Consider the following 24,375-nt stretch of genomic DNA (forward strand, 5'->3'; position numbering starts at 1 on the left):
AGAATTTCTGATTTAGGGCTGAGGTGGGGCCCAGGAATTTCTAGTTCTAACAAGCTCCCAGGTGATACTGATACGGCTGTTAAGGGACCACGCTCGGATGGCCACAGCCTTTATAATGATAGGATTCAACTTCATCCCCTGTACATGGACCGATCAACCATATCAGTTTGCCTAGGACTGAAAGTCTCATGTAGCAGAAAATCGCTCAGTCCAAGGAAAACTGAGACAGTTGGCTTCCCTACCTGTATAAGAATCTTTCCCAGGTTGCTGCTTAAGGGACAGTTACTGCTAACGAGCAGTCTTTCTCTATGGACAGGCCAAAAGAAAGGGCCTGAGAAAGGAGTTCCATCAACCTGAATGGCTTTTTGCTGGAGTAAGAATATTTAACAAACTTTTTAAAATTCAGACTCCTCCAAACACATTCTCTTTATTTCCTTCAGAGCACAGGATTTAGTCCTCTGGTCCTTGTAAACATTTAACACAATGGTGTGAGATCAAACTAAGCATCCATACCCTTGCCCTGTGCTGCTGCGGTGAGTGTATATAGGGAGCACATGTGAGCTTCTTACTCCGTTCACAGTAGGTCTTGTCATGGAATGATACTTCCACATGGGCCAATGCAGCTGATTTTCTGTGACTTCCAAAGGGTGCCCAAAACAATAAAGGGCCATGGTCCTTGAGGAGGACTGATGATTATTTTGCTCTTTGTCGATTAGGGACAATCTTTTTCATTAACTGGGAATCCTTTTCCAAGGAGTCAGAGATCAGAGAGCTGATAGCGTCGCACAAGACCATCTCGACAGCATGTGTAGATCTGCTTCTCCCATGTGGCTACCTGCAACACAAGAGTTTCCAGCTCAGAGGAAGCCTGGGAGTCTTCCATTTCAAAAAGATAGAGCCACTGATCTCCATTAGTACAAGTGAGTCTAAGAAGGTCTACTGACTCCAAAGACAAGAGAAGAATTAGATCCATGATAGGGATTTTAAAAATAGCTGGCTAGGATCCAGGGCACTTATGACTACAGAACAGAGAAACGAATTAGCCAAGTAGAGAGCAAACCCACTAGCGTGGTGCATAATTGAGGGCAGAGGGTCTGGACCTGGGAAAGATGATCCATAGATGGGCTGGCGTATCTCTGAACCTTGTAAAATTATATTCAAAGAAGTTCTCAAAATGCGCCTGTCTGAGGCAGCAGCTGCATGGAGGAGCGAGGCACTGGCTGGGGCTGGAGCGGTGGCAGCAGCGGCTGAGGTGAGTGCTGCCCCAGCTACTAGGCTTCCAGTGCGGAGGCTCCACCGCCATTGCCACCATGCTTGGTGAGCGCATGGTGCCAGGAGGCTGCCAGCCCCACGGACGGTCCACTGCAGTATCACCTCCTCCACGACTTCTGGAGTTTCTCAACCAATCTTTGGGGTGGGAGGCAGCTGGCACCCTGGCATTTTAGGCTATGTGGGAGCGCATGACTTCATCACTTATGACAAGTACCACCACTTCTCTGAAGATGTGCACCCTCTCGTCCCTGCTCTAACAATCGTCACTGTGGAGCCCCACTTTTCATTTCTGGGCTGACTGGCGACTGTGCCACAATCAGGGAAAGCTGCTACAGACTTGCCATTTTTGCCATCATCCTACTCCTGGTTTTTGTCACAGAAGCTGTTGTAGTGGTTTGGGGATATGTTTACAGAGCAAAGGTGGAAAAAGGAAGTTGATCACAGCATTCAAAAAGTGTGTAAGACCTACAGTGGAACCAACCCTACAACGGAACCAACCAGTCAGACTGGAAAAATAGGGACTGGTTCAAAGAAACCAAAAACCACAGTGTCCCTCTCAGCTGCAGCAGAGACAGCCAGCAGCTCTACTGCTAGGTTGGCCCACTCCTCTGACCTTTATATTGAGGGACGTGATGCTCTCGGTGTGAAGAAGCTATAAAAAAATCACGGCACATGTTATCTGGGCAGCGCTGGCACGTGCAGCTCTTCAGCTGCTAGACATGCTCGGTGCACGCATCGTATTGTGCACGAGTAGAGATCCTGCTTATGAGCTCCTCACCACTGGTGGAACCTATGCAGAGTAGAAAATCCAAGTCTCAGCTTTTCAGTCTTACTCTGATTTGGAAGGTGAATCAAGCAGGTTTACTTTTAGTAGTTAAACCACATTTAGTTAAAACCACACATTACACAGGTGTTGGACAGAGCAACTTGGCTCTGCATGTGCCCACCCTATGATTTTCTTTTCCCTTGTTCTGACTCTCCATGTCTCTAAGTTTTAGGTACGACAGTGATTGTTCTCATCAGTGTGGGAGAATGAGAGGAGGACCTGGGCCTGCTTCTATTACCTCCACGCAGTCATAGGACAGCTGCCAAAGTATCACTGGTCTTTTCAGTCTTCACAATGGAGAACTCTTGGCCAAGGGATTTTGGGGAAAGAAGGAGGAAGCTGCCAACTAATGTTAAAGTTAATACGAGCTGGTACCCTTCATCAGTGTCCTTTTAAAAAGCATACATTGTAGTTCAACAACATAGCACTGTACAAAATGACCAAACAGATTTTAGAACCATACGGTGTACTTCGGTTCATCTTCAAAATCAGACTGATCTTTGAAACTAGAGGTTTTTAATCAAAACTGGCTTTATAGGAGCATAACATATGCACTACTCTTTTAAAGCAATTTCTGTGTATGTGTGTATGTTGTTATATGATTGAGCCCACTCATCATAAATCTGAACTCATTAGGATTAATGTACCCATACAGACTAGTAAAATGGTATGTAGATGAGATCTCAGTTGTAAACAGAAAAACCTAATTCAATAAGGTCTGTATCATCCCTCAAAAAAAAAAGAAAGAAAGAAAGAAAAGAAAAAGCCTGAGACTCAAAGGTTAAGAATCACTAATTTGGTGGAGGAAGCATGAATTCTGGAGGTAACTTAATCTCCGGTTTGCTAATGTGTAGCTACATGACTTATGGCAACTTTCTCAACCACTCTGGACTCCAGTTTCCTCACTTATAAAATGAAAATGGTACGCTAATTCACAATATAGAACACTATAAAGGAAATTTAAAAAATGAAGTGGATCTATATGCATTTATCTGAAAAGAGCTCTAAGATCTTAATAAAAAAAGTCATAGAATATAGAATGATTTCAGTTATGCACAAACTAAAGATAAAACTATATTATTTACATAGATACATAAACACAAAGATGTAAGTACAAATTCTCCAAAAACAGTCTTGAAAGATACATGCCAAACTGTTACTGCTCGTTACTTCTGGAAAGAAGAGTGGAACTAAAAAAGGTCTTAAAGGGGACTTTAAAGTCTGTATAATTTTGTATTGTTTGAATTGTTATAGGTATGTATTAACTGTATAACTTCTAAAAAATTATAAAAACAATAGAAATAATAATACCTATACCTCAAGAATAGTAACAACAAAATAAGATGATGCATGTAAAACATCCAGCACCATGTCTAGTCAATAAATATTATTTCCCCTTTTGTTTTTCTCTTTCTAACCAAATGAGATAACAAGTCTTTAACTTTAAATAATAATAATGATGACAGCTAATATTTATAGAAGATTTAAAATTTACAACTATTTTTCATATACATTATCTTATTAATACTTTCATTTTACAGAAGAATTGACAGACTGGGGAGGTGAAGTGATCTTTCAAGTTTCTAGAGCTAATAAGTAGTGAAATCACTTCTGACTCAAAATTCTCACTTTCTTTTATCTCATACATAAGTATTTTATCATCCAGAATGCCCACAAAATAGCTGGATTCAGTCCCCTCAAAAGCCCTAGATCCCAGGTAAGAATCACCCAGGCACGTCTCAGGCCTGTACCTTGAACACAGGGTCACAGTCAGCCCCAGTGAGTTCAATGAGATAGTCTAGGTCTTGCTGGACAATGAAACAGCTTCCATCACCTAAAAGGCAAAAAGAAAAATTTAGATAACTAAAGAAAAAGCTGTGCGCAAAGGAGCTTTAAAAAAAAAAAAATCAGTATTTTAGTTTATTTCTGTACATCACGAGCCTAAAGAAGATCATCCCAAGACCCAGAATGGCAAACAGGTCTCATTATGTGGGTCAAATATGAGGACCTACAGCGGCTGCCTAGAATGCTGGGTTAGAGGATTTGAAGGACAAGTGCAAGCTCAGTGAGAAGGGCTGTCTTTGATTAGCAATTCCTGCCAAGGGCACAGAGCAAGCAACTGCAGGCTTATGCATCTGATTGCAAACTTACCCTGGACAACGATTTTTTTTTTTTTTTAAGGTTCTACCTATTTATTTAACAGAGAGACAGACAGCCAGCGAGAGAGGGACCACAGGCAGGGCGAGTGGGAGAGGAAGAAGCAGGCTCCCAGCGGAGGAGCCTGATGTGGACCTTGATCCCAGAACGCCGGGATCACGCCCTGAGCCGAAGGCAGACGCTCAACGACTGAGACACCCAGGCGCCCCGGGACAATGATTTTTAACAGGGAATTGTCTATATAAATGTTTTAATGTGCTCCCAAATTATTCAATCAATAAACTTGACCAGATATACGAGGCAAAGGAGCAAAGTTATTATACCAAGAAAATAAAAGAATATTTATTTTTAAACTTAATTTTCTCAAAAGAGCATGGACAAATAAGACTTGGGATGATCTATAAACTGCTGAATAAGGTAAATTTTTTGGTTATTGTTTTACTTAATATGAAATTAGTATATGCTAATTGAAGAAAACTTAAAAACAAACAGAAGTAAAAAAAATCACTCATAATCTACAACTCAAAGATAACATTAACATTTTAATATTTTTCCAATCTTTTTTGTGCAAATTTTTATTTTACATGGTTGAGAACACACTGCATAAAAGAATATCTTTTGGGGCGCCTGGGTGGCACAGCGGTTAAGCGTCTGCCTTCAGCTCAGGGCGTGATCCCGGCGTTCTGGGATCGAGTCCCACATCAGGCTTCTCTGCTATGAGCCTGCTTCTTCCTCTCCCACTCCCCCTGCTTGTGTTCCCTCTCTTGCTGGCTGTCTCTATCTCTGTCAAATAAATAAATAAAATCTTTAAAAAAAGAAAAAGAATATCTTTTGCATTAAGTTATTCTGCATCAACATTGTGACTTTAAAAAATTTTTAATTTAATTAATCTTTTCAAGCTTTTTAAAATTTGAAAAACTGCTGTCCAAAACAACTGTTAATTAATTTTATTTTAATTTATCTGTTAATCTATATCCCAACTAGCAGCATACAGGAAGACCTTATCCTTTCTTGTATTATTAAAAAATCATCTTTTTTTAATGTAAATTTTATTAAATAATCTCTACACCGGTGCAACATGGGGCTCAAACTCACAACCCAAGATCAAGAGTTGCATGCTCTACCAACTGAGCCAGGCAGACACCCCAAAAATCATCTTTTCAATAAAAGAATTATTATTTTTTAGAGATACTTATATAAATATTGACAGGTGAAATAATACAATGTCTGTGGTATGTTTCAAAATACTACAAAGGTTGCGGATTGTAAGGGAATGTGTAAAACAATATGAAACAGGATTAGCCATAAATTGGTAAGAGCTGAAGCCAGATGATGGGTATGTCAAGTTCATTATGCTATTCTCTCTACCTCTGTATCTCTTTGACAATTTCCATAATAAAAAGTTTCAAAATTGTTTAATCTGACAATTTCAATCTCTTCTCTAGTGAAAGAGTCCCGAAGGACCTCAAAGATCATCTATACCCAACTTCTAAACTAGTACAGAATTCCCGTCACAACACCTTGCAGAGTAGCCAACCAGCCTATGCTTCTCCAATCCCCAGAGTCAGTGGTGCTTTCTACAATGCCAGCTTCTCTCTTACGAAATAGAACGTTTTCCTTATATTCAACTGAAATGTGGCTCCTGGTAACTTTCTTTTCTTGGTCTTAGTTTCGTCCTCTGAAAATAGTTATATTAAGATGAATAAGGCACAGTCACTACTTTCAAGGAACCCAGAGTACAGGGAGATACAGACAATCACGGTGTAGGGTGATAAACATAATATGATATATACAATACACCAAAGAATCATGGAGGACCATGCCCCTGGCCCCGCCATAGATCATGCATTTATTTTATTTTTTTTAAAGATTTTATTTATTTATTTGACAGAGAGAGAAAGAGCGAGAGAGGAACACAAGCAGGGGGAGTGGGAGAGGCAGAAGCAGGCCCCCTGCCAAGCAGGGAGCCCGACGCAGGGCTCGATACCAGGACCCCGGGATCATGACCTAAGCCGAAGGCAGACGCTTAACAACTGAGCCATCCAGGCGCCCCATAGATCATGCATTTAAACCTATGTTTATTTATTTATTTTTTAGAGAGAGAGAGGGCATGAATGGCACGGGAGTGGGAGTGGGGTGGGGGGTGAGGGGTAGGGGGTAGAGGGAAAATCTTTTTTTTTTTAAGGAGAGAGAGAGGAGGGACGGAGGGAGAGAGAATCTCAAACAGGCTCCACGCCCAGCATGGAGTCCAACGTGGGGCTCCTTCTCACAACCCCAAGATCATGACCTGAGCCGAAATCAAGAGTCAGACACTCAACCAACTGAGCCACCCATGCATCCCACGAGACAGAATCTTAAGTAGGCTCCACACAGCGTGGAGCCTGATGCGGGGCTCAATCTCATGACCCTAAGGATCATGACCTGAGCAGAAATCAAGAGTCAGATGCTTAACGGACTGAGCCACCCAGGCGCCCCAAACCTATCTTTAAATGAACTATAGGAAGCCATCTCTCTCAAGGGGCCCCTGGACCCACCTTGGCTAGCAATGAACCCATCTCTGAAATTCAGCAGGGACAGAACTGGTGCTCCGGATCTGTGGATGACTTGTACTGGAGCCCTGGAATTCAAAGAAGAAGGGCAATTGTACTTTTTTCTTCAAAAGCAACACTTAACTATATTCAACATATAGTACTAACCACACAAAAGCAAACAGGACAAATGTAGACAGAGATTAAACATTCATACAGTTTCTTTCCTGGCAAGCTCCTTAAATGGTAGATCAAGGTAATCCACTCAAAACCACCTTGGAGTGAATCTAAACATGTCTCTAACTAACACGTCATTGAGCTGAATGAACTAGGTCACCACCAATAACTCCAGTTTTTAGGGGAGGCCTGACATGAGTTTAAGATAACAATGTTAACAATATGTTAATTGTTTTGCTTACAGACAGAATTAAGACAGTTGTGAGAGATTAAAAAAAAAAGATAGTTGTGAGATATTACAAATGTCAGGACTCTTTGAAATGAAAGAGAGAGGTGAGAATCAATTTAATATATATGTAAAGCTTATTTTCTTTCTTTCTTTCTTTCCTTCTTTTAATCTTAAGTAGGCTCCACACCCAACGTGGGGCTCAAACTCATGACCTTGAGATCAAGAGTCACACACACTACCAACTGAGCCAGCCAGGCGCCCCTGTAAGGCTGATTTTCTAATAGTGATGAGATTCCCTACTCCACAGAGGCAAAAACAAGAACAAAAGTAATTTAAATTATGGAAGAAAAGGTCTAAGGTAGTCACTTTTCACTGGAATTTCTTTACTGCTCTTGGAATAATATCCAAACTCCTTCAGATGGTATGCAAGTTCTTTCTAAACAAACTCCTGCTTTCCGGTCTGGCATCACTTCTCACTGCTACCCTGTCTGAAGGGTATATATTTGTCGTATTAAACTACTCAGGGATCCCTGAAAGTGCCATACTTCCACACATCTTCATGCTTCTCTGTACACTCTTCTACCTAGGGCAGACCCCTCTCTTCATTTGGTAACTTCCTACTGGACAAGATCCAATTAAATCTTCATTTCCTTGGAGAAGCACTCCCACCTTCTTCTTTCTCCTTCTCAGTACTTTTTCAAATTCCTGTGTAGAGCCCTGTCAGCCCACTGATCACACTGTATCACTGACATCTTTACTGTTAGACTCCAAATGCCTCAAAGGCAGAATCTGTATCTTTTATTTCTGTTTTTCAGTGCCCTGCACAATGTTTGGTCCCCACAAAAGCCGTTCAGTAAATATCAACTGAACAAAAGGAAGGAAATGGGAGGAGGAAGGGACAGAATTGGAGAAATAGTTAAATCCTGGGATGGAGAGGTTGTGTGATTCTGGGTATCTTTAAGACCAGAATAAAGCCTGTTTCAGATAGGTTCTGATCAAAGCCAAACCAAGAAACACAGCTGGCTTACCTGAACTAAAAACGATCAATCTTAGGCCAGCCCAGATTTAATACCGCTGAGAAATTACTGAGCTCCTCAAAATTAAAAGTTCTATATAATCATTTTAAGCGAAATGTTAGTTCATTATTTAAGCTTAGATTCCAAAGTCATCACTACAATAGGACAATCATAACAGCATGAATCAAATTACCTTTTAATATGATTCCAGGAATAATAAGAACAATCAGACAACTCACACCGGAAAACCTTTATAAATGGAAAAATATACCCTTGATTCAACAGTCATCTACATGCTATGCTAAATCACTGTTAAAGCTAATAAAAATTTCCACTCTGTAGAAGACCTGCATCATGCAAATGAAGGGTGACTCACCTTGGACTCCTCACGTCCAGCTGATAAATGTTTCCATCCTGTGTCCCAGCCAGCAGCAAGAAGCCAGAGAGAAAAGTGCAGCAGTTGAAGGCATCTGAGCCAACAAAGAGGAACACCTGGGAACAAGCAGGAGCCAAAACTGCTGCTTAAAGATTAGTTTGTTCTCAGAAATAAACGGGCACCAAAAAAAAGAAAACTTTCCTATTTTTAGAGACATTTTCTTTCTTCTCTCTTTAAGCACTCTGCAACTAAACAAAGTACTCAGCAACGACCGAGGAGGAACCCCTGCCAGGATTTTGGGAACCTGAGGCTCGCCACGAACTTCAGCAGTGTATGTACTACCACCCCAGAGGCAGCAGTTTTCAGACTATTGCCCCTCAACACACTGACTCATAGGACCCTCAGTACCCAACATCTTTCTTCTCCCGCTTCTCATTACAACCCTCCATTTGAGAAACACCTGCAATTCACACATTTAAATTTTGCTTCATGTCACTTCTGACAACCTTTTAAAGGGAGACTCTATGTCGGAAAAGAAACAAGCTCAAATAAAGTGGCAATTTAAAGAATTATAATTCTCCCCACGTGCCTGAAAAAAAAGGAATTATCAGATTTTTATTTGTTCTCTACTATTAGCTCAATCTGATCATTTCTACCTCAAATGTTCTAAAAAGGAAAGAAAAAAAACCAAACCTGGCCAAACAAACAAAACCTGTGATTTCCCTTTGGGAGGAAAAGCAGTGCAGAGGCACTACGATCATAAAGAGTGATGGAAACATCACTAGAACAATGAAGCTAACAAGGAGAAATGAACTGTGGCCAACCCAAATCATTAAAGTTGTCTGGGTGAGGTTGACAGGAGCTGGAAAGAAATTTTAAAAATCAAATCCCAGGGAACTCCAGGCTTAATGGAGTACACTGTGCCCAGCAAATCCTCAGAGGCTGACGGAAGAAAATTCAACTACTTCTTCCATAAAAGACATTCTGGTCACTAACTGATCAAGAGCCCCAAATGCATGAATCCTTGACTCAGAACTCCTTCACATTACCTTGGATATGGAAGGGAATCTACACCTCAACATTTTATACATAGCACACTAAAGCCCAGACAGAAAGTGACTTAACAAAAGTCACAAAGCAGTAGAGCATTAAATCCTCATCATATAACCCTACAAGGTGAGTACTACTATGCCCAGGTTAGTGATGAGGAAACTGAGCCTCAGAATGGTTAAATAACCTATTAAATGTCACAGCCATTGTGGAAGAGCTAGGACGTGAATGTTGCCCTTACTCCAAATTCCATGCTCTTAACACTACCCTCTACTGCCCCTTACTCCTGCAGCTTTCTCAAAAGCTGAACACAGGGAGCAAGCGGAAATGTTTCCAAAACCGCTTTCCAAAAATCAGAGTGATCCAGGATGCCCCAGAGTTCCAGTCTTAGAGGAACCACTTGCCGGCTGCCTGCTCTGCAGTCCCAAGCACTGAAGTTTCTTATCTTCCCGTGCCAACAGCAGCATTTTCGACTCTGTTCCAACCTCCCGTTCACCTGCACGACAGATAAACCATGTCAACAATGGGCTGGGCCGATCAGCTGGCAGTGCCAGAAAGCACAGATCCCAATGACTGTTTATTGAATTACTGTTAGTGATTAAACTTTTATTATGTTCTGTATCTTGACTGTTTGTATTGTTTATATGACTGCACACATTTGTCAAAACTCACAGAACTGATCATTTAAAAGGGTGATTTTTGGGGCACCTGGCTGGCTCAGTTGCTAGTGCATGCAACTCTTGATCTCAGGGCCGTAAGTTCAAGCTCCATGTTAAGGGTAAAAGATTACTTAACAAAATAAGTGTTGTATTTTTTAGATCTTATTTATTTGAGAGAGAGAAAGAGTGCACATGGGGAAGGGGAGAGGGAGAGGGAGAAAGAATCTGAAGCAGACTCCACACTGAGTGCAGAGCCCAGTGTGGGGCTTGATCCCACGACCTCGAGATCATGACCTGAGCTGAAACCAAGAGTCAGATGGTCAACCGACCGAGCCACCCAGGCGCCCCTAAATAAGTTAATTAAAAAACATAAAATAAGATAAAACGGGTAACTTTTACTACATGTAAAATACATGCCAATAAACCCAACTTAAGAATATTAAGTCCTTTGCTATGTGACATGATACCATGTTAGGAGCAGGGGTACAATGTTGAACAAAACAGTCTCTGCCCTCAAAGCTCTTATGGTCTGGAGTAAATGAAATTTATTCATTCACTAAACAAATCTTTAATGAGGGTCTACTATATATTGGACACTATTCTAGGTACTAAGGAAACAGTCATATACAAACAGACAAGGTCCTTACTCTCAAGAATTCTAGTGGAAATAGGAAATAGTGGAATAGGTAAATAAACAAATAGGATATTCTCAGATAGTGATGACTTCTACAAAGGAAATAGAACAGGAAAATCAATAGTGAGTAGATGGTGGAAGGCTGAGTGAGGAAAGGTAATTTTAAATTTAAACTTCAACTGTAAAAAAACTCCATGGACGGGCACCTGGGTGGTGCAGTCAGTTAAGCATCTGACTCTTGGTTTCAACTTAGGTCGTGATCTCAGGGTCATGAGATTGTGCCCCGAGTCAGCTCTGCACTCAGCATGTAGTCTGCTTAAGATTCTCCCTCCCTCTGCCCGCCCTACCCTGCCCAGCCTCTCTAAAATAAATAAATAAATATTTTAAAAAACCCCATGGAGGCCACTTTTCAACTGAGACCTGAATGGTAACCAGAAACTAGTCATGCAAAAAGCTTTGCAAAGTATGGGCAGTATGACAGGAGGCTGGAAAGGAATGCAGAGGTCAGAGAGTGTGTTTGTGATAAGCCAAGTGAAGGGGATAGGATTTTAATATAGGTATAAAAGGAGGTCACTGGAGGAAAGCAGGGACAAAGGAGAGCAACATGACTTGATCTGTGTTTTTTTAAATGGCCACAAATAGTTGCTCTGAGGAGAATGGATTATAGGAGCTAATACAGGGGCACCTGGGTGGCTCAGTCAGTTAAGCATCTGCCTTCGGCTCGGGTCATGATCTCGGGGTCCTGGGATCAGGTCCCAAGTCAGGCTCTCTGCTCAGCAGGAAGTCTGCTTCTCCCCCTCACTCTACGTTCTCTCTCTCTCAAATAAATAAATAAAATCTTTAAAAAAATTTTTTTCATTTAAATTACTTTAAATCGGGATGCCTGGGTGGCTCAGTTGGTTGAGTGTCTGCCTTCAACTCGGGTCGTGATCCCAAGGTCCAGGGATCGAGCCCCGCATGGGGCTCCTTGCTCAGCAGGGAGCCTGCTTCTCCCTCTGCCTGCTGATCCCCCTGCTTGTGCTCTTTCTCTGACAAATAAATAAAATCTTTTTAAAAAATCACTTTAAATCAACAAATTTTAAAAATCTTAACCTTGTTTTAAGTAATATTCGTGGAATATCTTAGGTTTGAAGTAAAATGTGTGTGTATTAAATATATAACTATTAAAGATGTGTACTGCCTGAAATGATCTTGGTTATCACTAATGGCACGTGTATCACACTTTGGAAAAAAGACTCCTCCTATTAATTCCAAAGAGAGTTCAGGGAACATCTGGTGGTTAGCAGTAGTTTTAGTTCTTGGACCACAGTACATCTAAACAGAAAGTTTAAGACAGGAGAGTACCTACAGTGTGTCCAAAGAGAAGGGCAAAATTAACCCAAATCAGTTGAAAACATATGTCCACATAAAAACATGCACATAGATATTTATAGCAGCTTTGTTCATATTTGCCAAAACTTGGAAGCAACCAAGATGTCCTTTAGTAGGTGAATGGATAAATAATAAACTGAGGTATATCCAGACGATGGAATATTATTCAGTGCTAAAAAGCCATAAAAAGATATGGAGGAACCTTAAATGTTTATTACTAAATGAAAGAAACCAATCTGAAAAGACTACTACATAGTTTATGATTCCAACTGTGACATTCTGGAAAAGGCAAAATCATGGACACAGTAAAAATATCAGTGGTTGCCAAGGGTTTTAGGAGAGGAAGGGATGAATTGGTGGAACACAAAGGATTTTTTAGGCAGTGAATCTTCTGTACGATACTATAATAGATACGTCATTATACATTTGTCCAAATCCATAAAATATACAACACCAAGAATGAACCTAATATAAATTATTTGAGTGATAATGATATGTCAATGTAGGTTTATCATTTGTAACACATATACCACTCTGGTGAGGGATGTTGATAAAATGATAATCAGGGAGGATGTCTGGGGCAGAAGGTATACAAAAACTGTACTTTCTTTCTTTCTTTTAGATTATTTATTTATTAGAGAGAGAGAGTGTGTGTGTGTGCAAGTGTGGGCGGGAGGAGGGGAAGGGGGAGAGGGAGGCAGAGATTTCTTAAGCAGACTGCACTGAGCGTGGAGCCTGAAATGGGGCTCAATCTCACGACCCTGAGATCACAAACTGACCCAAAACTAAGAGTTGGATACTTAACCAACTGAGCCATCCATGCACCCCAAAAACTGCACTTGCTGCCCAATTTTGCTGTGAACCTAAAATTGCTCTAAATAATGAAGTGTTTTCTTGAAAATTTTATTTTTAAGTAATCCTTACACCCAATATGGGGCTTGAATCCACAACCCCAATATCAAGAGTCACATATTCCACTGACTGAGCCAGCCAGGTGCCCCCTAAAGATTTTTTTTAAAGATTTTATTTATTCATTTGAGAGAGAGAGAGAGAGAGAGAGACCAAGAGAGCACAAGCAGGGAGAGAGGCAGAGGGAGAGGGAGAAGCAGACTCCCCGCTAAGCTGGGAAACTGACGTAGGGCTCGAACTCAAACCTGGAGATCATGACCCAAGCCGAAGGCAGACACTTAACCATCTGAGCCACCCAGGAGCCCCTGCCCCTAAAGATTTTTTTAAACTAATCTCTACACCCAACATGGGGCTCAAACTTGTAACTCTGAGATCAAGAGTCACATACTCTACCAACTGACCCAGCCAGGTGCCCCCCACTACTAACTACTCTAATCCAACCTCTGACCCAGCCAAACATATCTTTCTACCCAACAGTCAATTTCACCTCCAAACTACTTTAATGTGAACTGCCCCCAGACTTACCCCCAGCTCCCATTCTCCCCCATCCTTCCCATTCTTGTCTATTCAACTCAAATTCATCCTCCAAGGTTCAAGTCAACTTCTTTGTGACGGCTTTCTCATCTATACTAACCTCAAAATATAAAATACTCTCTTCTTCCAAAAAACTATTTTATTTATATTAAGAATAATTAAGTTGTTTCAGCTAAATTTTTCTTGTTGTTTTATAGGCATCAGTTTCATCTGCTAAACTAGATTGAACTTACTCAAACGTAATTAACAATGACATATACTTCTTTTATCGATTCCAAAGCAACAGAAACATAGTAGGTATGCAATTATGCTGAAAATACAAATACCAGCCAAAAAGCAGGGAAAGATGAGGAAGAAAAGGAGAAGCTAAGGCAAACACTGAAGGTGCCTAAGGAAACAAAACAAGTTCAATATATCATTATCAACTTACTGGGCGACTGCTCGGGGGAGCCGAGGTTTATGGAGTTGTCAGCAGCGCCCACAGCCACTCCATTGATGGAAGAACCACAGTCTGCAATGACTCCCAGGCAGGCTGAGCGCCCACAATCCCAAAGTCGTGCTGTCCCATCTCGAGAACCAGACACCACATTCCTCCCCCGATCAACAATGGCTGTATCCAGAATACCTGGCAAGAGAAAAAAAAAAAAAGATCCTAAGATGGAGTGGGTCGTAAAGGAACTACAGGAGCAGAGAAGATGGATCTGCATCAATGACTCCATTGCCTCACAAACATGTACTGGATATGTACTACATGCTGGGCCAGTTCAAGTGCTAGAAAAACAGAAATAGAACAGAGTCCTTGCTTCCCAATGGTTCAAAGACTAGCCCTTAGAGACAGACATGGAAAAGGTTTAGACTTAATTCTTAGTGGAGTGTCCTAGAACAGTGGTTTTCAAGTTTTAATTTTGGCTTTAAAACATGTTTTTTAAATAAAAATTAAGAAGACATCTTAGTGCAGTTTGAAAATCACTGTCTTATTGCTTCCACTGAGAACTGAAAGGATTAATCTTCCTGTCTTAAAAAAAGATGTGACTTCTGGTCTGGCCAAGAGACAGCAGCCCCATTTCTCCCAGGTCCTTCCCCTTATAAATGAAAAAAATCTGGACATAAGACAGAAAGTATAAGAATACTGGAAAGATGGAAAGAAGGTCACCCAGGGATCTGAAGACTTAAGAACAACAGGGTAACAAATTCCCTGGATTTCCTTATTGTTTCCCATACATCCTGGATAGGATACTGCAGAAGCCTCCATCAAGGAATTGATTTTTTTTTTAAAGTGCACAAATTTAAAAAACAAAAACAAACAACCCAACTCCAAGAAATGTCTGTTGCAAAAGACTGGGAAAGAGGTGGCCTAACAGAAAATTTTGGCAATTTACTCAAATAGCAAGAGAAAAACTGCTACTTCCCCTTCCCCAAGGTCAGTGAGGCTAAACAGGGAGTGATCTTCTACCCTACTCCCACTGAAGCAGGAGGCAGCAGTCCAATTCCCTTGACCCTTGACAGTGATCAGGCCCAGCAGGGTACTGCCAGCAGGGGCCAGTGGTGAGCTGAGCCTCTACCCTGACCTGGCAACAAGTGGAAAAAGGAAAAACAAAGTTATGGGAAACAGCACTCTACTTTCCCCCAACGCCCCCCCTCATAATATGGTGGCAACTAGTATGGGTCTCTTCACTCTTAGATGACAAAAATAAAAGAAAGAGGAACCCTACAGGAGCTGGAACCTATGACAAATTACTCTAGAAAGAAGCTATGAAAATAGTAGGCAGCCCTTGAAAGAGAAGCAGCCAGAGCAAAGACCTACCAGAAGCCACAAAGGCTTTAGATATCAAACCAAACTGATAGAGTCCTCAACATAAAAACCAAGATGAAAAAGCATTTGCCTTCAAGAAAAGATTCAGCTGAATCACATATAAACATCCTAGCCAATGTCTGGGAAATAAGAATGCTAAGTGAAACTATGACCAAAATAAGCATTAGTTAAGAAGTAGAGCAACACTCACACATCTAGGCATGCTTTTAACAAGTTTACTCTATTAAAATTATCTCGTTTTACTATTACATTAAGCTGGTTTAATGTTGCTAGGAAGCAAACACACACATATGAGGGAAGGGGAAATGTATGCGTGTACACACGCACTTGTGTGTGTCTGTGTACATGGAAAGTAATGGCTGCGATTCAGATCTCAGAAAAAATGAGCTTTGAAGCACCTACTATTACTTGGAGGCAGAATATCCTATTTCAAAGAAAATTTGGAGAAGTTGAAAATAATGGCCCAAGTGCTGAAAATGCAACCTGACCTCCTAAAATTATTCCACAAATGTAAGCAGCGTTCCTACCATGGTGAGCAAAAAACTCAACCAATCAACTACCATGGTGTTTTATTTGGCCTCAACATTTTCATAGATTATGAATGATCTGGTGCTTATTAGAAAGAACTGTGATTATTAAGTTGTTATTATTCAAAGGATTGTATTATATATACCTCCAAATTCACCAACCTTAATTAAATGGCCTGGGCAATTTAAAAACTTCAAACTGAAGTATACCTTAGAGCTACATAGAAGACTCACATACAATAGTCTCCCCTTATCCACAGTGTCACTTTCTGTGGTCAAACACGGTCTGAAAATATTAAATGGAAAATTCCAGAAATAAATAATCATGTGTTTTAAATTGCAAGCTGTTCTGAGTAGCATGATGATGATAGACTTCCACTATCCCACACCATCATGCCCAGGACGTAAATCACATCACTTTACCCAGCATACCGACGCGGTATCCATTTGCCTGTCACATATCATAGGTTTGTACATACAGGAAAAGATAGTATATAAACACTTCAGTACTAGCCGCAGTTTCAGGCATCCACTGGAGGTCTTGGAAGGTATCCCCCATGGATAAAGGGGGACTACTATATTACAAAGACAAAACTACTTTCAGTTTATCTTTCATCAGAAAGATTTAAAAACATACACAAATCTCATCTCCACTTGTTAATTAAAGAACACGCTAATCCTTTATTTATATATAAAATATGTATCTAAAAATGTAGGGGAAAACCAATTACATATTAACTAGGATCATATTTGTTGCTACTGGAAAAATTCAATTAGAGCGAGTCTATTCTATTAGAAATAACTATTTCTGCTTTTCACATATAACAAGTATGTTAAAACATCACAAAGCTCACCCTCCCTGGCAGGGATTTAGCTTTATATTTTATATGAACAATAACATTTATTGTGCATTTTTATAATACCAGGGATTATGCTAAATTCTTCATATGTACCATCTCATTTAATATTGCTATTCCCATTTCACATGAGGAAACTAAGGCTCAGAATAGTTAAGCAACTTTCTGCAGTCATACAGATTATATATAGGTGGAAGAATTAAGATTTAAACCAAGATTTATACGTCTCCAAATCCCATGTTTAAATACTCTACATACTGCCTCACTTACTATCATATTTTCATATACTAGAAGCAATAAGCAAGCCAGGTACCTATTTAAACTAACAAAAGTTTATCCTTTACACAAGATCTTTATACAGAGCTACTTTGTTAGTGTCCTAATGGTTCTCTGCAATAAGCATCAGGCTATGTTCAGTCCGGTGTTCCTGGTGGTTTCTTTAATGTCTCGCTTGCCAAGACTTAACCTAGGCAATAAAAGACCATGTTCACTTTCAACACACACTATCTTCTTTTGGGGGGGGCAGGCAGCAAAACAAGGTTTATTGAGTGATAGCAAAGTGATCATACAAAGCTCCCGAAGAGGGAGGGGACCCCAGAGGGTTGCCCAACACTCACTATCTTCTGTTTCTCTTTAGTCACCACTCGTGAAACCACTAAAGATCACACATGCAGGTAATAATTCTTTTTTTTTTTTTTTAAATATGAGATCATTCTTTTTTTTTTTTTTATTTATTTATTTATTCGACAGAGATAAAGACAGCCAGCGAGAGAGGGAACACAAGCAGGGGGAGTGGGAGAGGAAGAAGCAGGCTCATATCAGAGGAGCCTGATGTGGGGCTCGATCCCATAACGCCAGGATCACGCCCTGAGCCGAAGGCAGATGCTTAACCGCTATGCCACCCAGGCGCCCCTGCAGGTAATAATTCTTTATTCTGTTTTTTATGTAGTTCATGGCCTCTGCTAATAAACATGCTTCAAAATCTTGTAACTAAAGAGATTAAAAAAGGAGCCATACAACACAATTGGAATTCATGTGGTTGGAGACAGTGAACCATATGCTGCTAAACTACCAGAGATTACTTTTGATTTTCGGTACTGTGGAAGAATGGGCAACACCAAATCTGGCCCTACTTTACAGAAATACCTGGGGAGGAGCATTCAAGACCTGACAGACATTAGCCTGGATCTGACTTCATGTCATTTCTCCCAGTTTATCACTTCTATTCAACCTAATAAAATTCCTCCTCTCAATTAAAAAAACAAACAAAAAACTTGAGAGTTGTTATATCCAGAGAAGCTCCCACCCCATCCCAGGACTTTCTCATAAGGCCAAAGAATGAATAAAAGATTTAATCAGATTAACAAACATTATGTAATTCATTCTAAGCTAAGTGACACCCATGTATTCTTAGGAAGAAATGAAGAACACTGGGCAATTGAGGACTCCCGTGGTGGGCACACTCAACTGCAGTTGCCCAAAGGAATTCCTAAGTTGCGTGTGCATTGACACTGAATACGCATTTTGTTAAGTTCATGAACAATCTGGGGCGCCTGGGTGGCACAGCGGTTGGGCATCTGCCTTCGGCTCAGGGCGTGATCCAGGCGTTATGGGATTGAGCCCCACATCAGGCTCCTCCGCTATGAGCCTGCTTCTTCCTCTCCTACTCCCCCTGCTTGTGTTCCCTCTCTCGCTGGCTGTCTCTATCTCTGTCAAATAAATAAATAAAATCTTTAAAAAAAAAAAAAAAAGTTCATGAACAATCATGTCTTGATCCACTGAAAACTTCCCCGTGCCTCACAAATTCAGAAGGATGGACAGATGTGAGGTGAGTACCTCAGGGTTCCTCTAGACCTATATGGCTCCTGGACTCCCCATCTATGCAGGCCACTTTGACTGCAGGTAATAATTCTTTATTCTGTTTTTTATGTAGTTCATGGCCTCTGCTAATAAACATGCTTCAAAATCTTGTAACTAAAGAGATTAAAAAAGGAGCCATACAACACAATTGGAATTCATGTGGTTGGAGACAGTGAACCATATGCTGCTAAACTACCAGAGATTACTTTTGATTTTCGGTACTGTGGAAGAATGGGCAACACCAAATCTGGCCCTACTTTACAGAAATACCTGGGGAGGAGCATTCAAGACCTGACAGACATTAGCCTGGATCTGACTTCATGTCATTTCTCCCAGTTTATCACTTCTATTCAACCTAATAAAATTCCTCCTCTCAATTAAAAAAACAAACAAAAAACTTGAGAGTTGTTATATCCAGAGAAGCTCCCACCCCATCCCAGGACTTTCTCATAAGGCCAAAGAATGAATAAAAGATTTAATCAGATTAACAAACATTATGTAATTCATTCTAAGCTAAGTGACACCCATGTATTCTTAGGAAGAAATGAAGAACACTGGGCAATTGAGGACTCCCGTGGTGGGCACACTCAACTGCAGTTGCCCAAAGGAATTCCTAAGTTGCGTGTGCATTGACACTGAATACGCATTTTGTTAAGTTCATGAACAATCTGGGGCGCCTGGGTGGCACAGCGGTTGGGCATCTGCCTTCGGCTCAGGGCGTGATCCAGGCGTTATGGGATTGAGCCCCACATCAGGCTCCTCCGCTATGAGCCTGCTTCTTCCTCTCCTACTCCCCCTGCTTGTGTTCCCTCTCTCGCTGGCTGTCTCTATCTCTGTCAAATAAATAAATAAAATCTTTAAAAAAAAAAAAAAAAGTTCATGAACAATCATGTCTTGATCCACTGAAAACTTCCCCGTGCCTCACAAATTCAGAAGGATGGACAGATGTGAGGTGAGTACCTCAGGGTTCCTCTAGACCTATATGGCTCCTGGACTCCCCATCTATGCAGGCCACTTTGACTCCTTAGACCAGTCAGTTCTTCAGGGTGAATGTGAGGAAGGCTCCAAATATCTTTACTACTATTCCTTCTCAGTGCACCTATGTACTGACAGTGTTAGAAATAACCTTGCTGGGGCGCCTGGGTGGCACAGCGGTTAAGCGTCTGCCTTCGGCTCAGGGCGTGATTCCGGCGTTATGGGATCGAGCCCCACATCAGGCTCCTCCGCTGGGAGCCTGCTTCTTCCTCTCTCTCCCCCTGCTTGTGTTCCCTCTCTCGCTGGCTGTCTCTATCCTCTGTCGAATAAATAAATAAAAATCTTTAAAAAAAAAAAAAAAAAAAAGAAATAACCTTGCTAAGGTTAACATATATTTGCTAGGTGATCTGTATGTAACCTAACAAATCACTATAAAGAAATATTAAAACTTAAAACTCAACCACAAGTTATTTGTAATATAGTCAGGTACACAGAGCAAAAGACTAGTTTAAACCGTAAGTATAGGGCAATGCATAATTACATGTCAAATGAGTGGCACAGATGATGTGTACTATGGTTCCAAAGGAGGGAACAAGGTAAGGAATTATTTGGGGTTGTTAATACTTTTTCAAAAATATCCAAACCTGTAAAATATGAATAACATTTATCACCTTTTTTAACCTTCTGATTAAAGAGAAAACATCTCTAAATCATAATTTTTTCTCACAAACCAACCAGTTACAAAGGGAAAATGTTCTCATTCTGTCTCTATAACCTGATATCAACTGGCTATATGGCTATTCCATTTTTAAAATCTGAACTGTGACTTAAATCCATAAGAACTCACAGTCAGTACCAAGCTCTATCTTTGATATCTAGTGATACAGCCATTTGCCACCCAGCTTCTACTATCACCTCAGTCAAAGGACTAATCATGAGAAAATGTTGGTACGCATCTCTCTCTCCTGGCACACTAGCAGATAACCTTCTGGGGAGGACCTTTTTTTCACTTATCAATTGTGGAAAACAACTATCTGTGTAAGGAAGTTAGTTCTAGATAGCAATAACAAGACTCAGTGTCAAAGGAATTTCTAATCCTTGAGGAAACAGCTCATTTAAATGGCCAGTTAGAGGAATTATTTGTGTTTTTAATAGATACGTAGCTTCTGTTTCTACCTTTTTGGTGATTTGTCTCTGGGGATCATTAGAGAAGCCTTTTGGAGAAATCACCCTTCATACCTCCTTTGTGACCTTTGAAGGTCACCACACAGCTAGCATCTTCAGCTGACCAGATCTTCAGCTGGGCATCCATTCCCCCACTCAGAACCACAAGGCCTGATGGGAAAAACCTGCAACAATTCACATCAAACACATGTCCTTCCAATACTCTCTGGAAAAACAAAAGAAAATTCCATGCTAGTTCTCTTGTCCATCCCCTGATATTCTCTTACCTCTCACATCCTTGGTCCCTTAAATGAAATATCTACATACTACCCCTACATGTCGGGTTTTAAAACTATGGAGGTCCAAAAGGATCTCTTTAGCTCATCTGTATACCAGGTAGTGTTCTAAGAGCTACCGACTCCCCTTCCTATAGCTCTGGCTACAGATGTTTGGATTTGAACTCCAAGGTTCTCACAGCCATCCTTAAGTCTAGTTCTACTTATAAGGAGCTGAGGAGGCTTGAGGACTCTTTTACTCACCTCTTCTTAAAATCTCTGTATAGATGAGAGGGGCTCAGCCATATAATGAGTATAACAGCCTAGCTAATCTGTCTTAGAAGCTGATCACTGAAGACAGTTCATACCAAGGGACCACCCACTTAGACATTCACTGGCCTGGCTTCCCCACTGTTCCAGCCCCAATCTGTTCTGGCAAATCACCAAGACTGAGGATAGTTTTAAGATTAACAAATGGGAGAACAAAGATCAATTGAAGTGCAGTGGTCCTATAAGTTTAGAATGCACCACTCTTCTTTCTGTGACCCAGTCTAAGGCTTCTCAGACCACCCTTCATGTATAAGACCCTAAAAGCATATCCAAAGCCTTTACTCTGAGCTCGCCATTGGAAGCTTGCCAGATCTTCATGCTCCCGTCAGTACTAGAAGACACACCAAGGCCACCTCCACTGGAAATGTCGAGGCATGTTATCTGTTCAAAAGACAAAATAACTAATGTTAAAATAATGAAATGCTCTCTTCCCCTGAAATATGTTAAAGATCTCCCCTGTTTCACACTGCTCCAAGACTTCTTCAAGTCTAGGCTTTCCAGCACCAAGGACATGTGTTTTCACATGAGGATTGAGGTGTCATCACCTATCTCCTAACAAGGCTAGCACCAACACCTTTTATTTCTCAAAACAAAAAGATGTTCTTGTAATCATCTATAGTCTCCTACTTCAACTAAAAAGTTTTTACTATCCCCATATCATGTCCATCGTTTCCATCTTTTGCTATTTTTTTTAATTCTTTAAGATTTTATTTATTTATTTGACAGAGAGAGAGAGCACAAGCGGGGGAGCGGCAAGCAGAGGGAGAGGAAGAAGCAGGCTCCCTACGGTGGAGGAGGGAGCTCAATGCGGGGCTCGATCCCAGGACCCTGGGATCATAACCCGAGCTAAAGGCAGACACTTAACCGACTGAGCCACGCAGGCACCCCTCTTTTGCTATTTTAAAATTAAGATACCTGATTCTTAGGAACCCATGTACACAAAAGACAGTCAACTAAAATATACCAGAAGGATTCAAGAAAAAGCAAAGATACTTCCAATTTACTACTTCACATTCCCTCTATAAAATCCTAATTGTGTGTATGTGTGTATTTCAGAATAAGTAACAAAAAATTCTGATTCATGTATGCAGTTTCAACATTAGCAATCACTTCATGCATAAGCAATGATCATACGCATGCATACATACATACCCTTTTTATTAAAAAACACCCAGCTGCAAATATTCCAGAAATGTAGGACTGAGATATATAATCCCAGACATATTCCCAGCAACAATGATTCCCATAAGACCTAAATTATTAAGGGAAAAGTAGGGTAGGCTTTAATTATCCAACTTTCCATTTTTCTTTGTTCTACGACATTTAAGCCATAATGAGTAAGTTTGGCAAGAACTAAAGGGATATATCTGTCACCTTTAATACTTCTAAGACTTCTTCTTATTTTGGTTCCTCAGAAGAAAAGTACTGTCTTTTTTTTTTTTTTAAGATTTATTTATTTATTTTAGAGAGAGCGAGAGCACGTGCATGCACAAGGGGAGAGGCAAAGGGAGAGAGAGAATCCTTAAGCAGACTCCCTGCTGAGCATGGAGCCTGATGTGAGCTTAATCTCACGACCCTGAAATCATGACCTGAGCCACAACCAAGAGCCGGATGTTTAGGCAACTGAGCCACCCAGGCGTCCCAGAATAAAAGTACTACTAATTTAATTGTGGATCCTTTAATTTTAAGGATTATGACAACAATTAACCTTTATATCATGTTTTATCACTTATAAAACATTTTCAAATACATTATATCACTTGATTTTCATATTAATCCTATTCTGCTCCTAGCTTCCTTCCCATTGCTAGGTACTGGAAACACGGCAGTAAATGTGACATAGCCCTGCCTTCACATTCTAGCACAGGAGTACCCATCTCTCAGATCTACCTTTCTTCTCCAAACCACTGCTACCACCCTTAATCCTGGGGCCTTAAGCTTGAATACTAGTATCATCAATTAACTTTTCAATTCTGTCTGGCTCCCCAACTACATAACAAGCTCTGTAAGTGTCAGAAAAATGTCCAGCACTTTTTTTTTGAAAGATCTATTTTTAAGTAATCTCTACACCCAACACAGGGCTCAAACTTACAACCCCAGGGGCGCCTGGGTGGCATAGCGGTTAAGCGTCTGCCTTCGGCTCAGGGCGTGATCCCAGCGTTGTGGGATCGAGCCCCACAAGGCTCCTCTGCTATGAGCCTGCTTCTTCCTCTCCCTCTCCCCCTGCTTGTGTTCCCTCTCTCGCTGGCTGTCTCTATCTCTGTNAAAAAAAATTTTAAAAAAAAAAAAAAAAAAAAAAAACTTACAACCCCAAGATCAAGAGTTGCATGCTCTACCGCTAGGCATCCCTGTCCAGCGCTTTCTTAACACAACCACAGACGACGTACATAGTAACTACTCAACAAATACCAAATGACAGCAGTTTGGTAATTAGGATGAGGTACCTTAACAATACTAGGTAGGTGAATAAAGCCATCTGACCCACAGCAATAAGTGCAACTACTGTCCCCATTTGCAGGACCCCAGAAACAAGATATTTGAACACTTTCCTGAAACACTCACTCTGAAACAGACTTAATCCCTAAAGCAAAATAGCTCAACTCCTCTCCTGACTCGGGTGTGATCTATTCAACTGCTAGCTAGGCACTACCTTTGGCTTTATAGTGGTCACCTCAAACTTAACATGTTCAGAACAGAACTCTCATTTCCCTCAGCTTCAAACCAATACAACTACTTGACCTCAATCAGTAAATGGCACCACAATTTACCCACTTCTTTGGAAAATTCTGGAATGATCCCAACTCCTCATTTCCTCTCACATTTCACATCCAAGTCA

At 40.7% G+C, this 24,375-nt stretch overlaps 1 protein-coding gene across 5 annotated transcripts in view; it reads right to left on the reverse strand.

The window, feature by feature from the left end:
* Positions 1 to 408: 408 nt before the first annotated feature.
* The window catches only part of PAAF1 (proteasomal ATPase associated factor 1), a 39,973-nt gene continuing 16,006 nt past the window's right edge, over positions 409 to 24,375 (reverse strand). For 3 of the 5 annotated variants that reach the window (XM_034666354.1, XM_002915314.4, XM_011219855.3), the window contains 8 exons: positions 21,822 to 21,920; positions 21,010 to 21,160; positions 14,169 to 14,363; positions 10,036 to 10,127; positions 8,582 to 8,697; positions 6,790 to 6,872; positions 3,850 to 3,932; positions 409 to 835 (listed from right to left, as the gene is read on the reverse strand). In XM_034666354.1, coding sequence (XP_034522245.1) covers positions 758 to 835; positions 3,850 to 3,932; positions 6,790 to 6,872; positions 8,582 to 8,697; positions 10,036 to 10,127; positions 14,169 to 14,363; positions 21,010 to 21,160; positions 21,822 to 21,920 — 897 coding nt within the window. In that variant the 3' untranslated portion in view covers positions 409 to 757. Of the gene's footprint in view, positions 836 to 868; positions 2,063 to 3,849; positions 3,933 to 6,789; positions 6,873 to 8,581; positions 8,698 to 10,035; positions 10,128 to 14,168; positions 14,364 to 21,009; positions 21,161 to 21,821; positions 21,921 to 22,691; positions 22,798 to 24,375 lie in introns of those variants that run through there. The other 2 variants (XM_019795393.2, XM_034666352.1) reach the window with 2 other exon arrangements.

This window comes from Ailuropoda melanoleuca, chromosome 8, assembly GCF_002007445.2.
Source record: "Ailuropoda melanoleuca isolate Jingjing chromosome 8, ASM200744v2, whole genome shotgun sequence".
Taxonomy (NCBI): domain Eukaryota; kingdom Metazoa; phylum Chordata; class Mammalia; order Carnivora; family Ursidae; genus Ailuropoda; species Ailuropoda melanoleuca.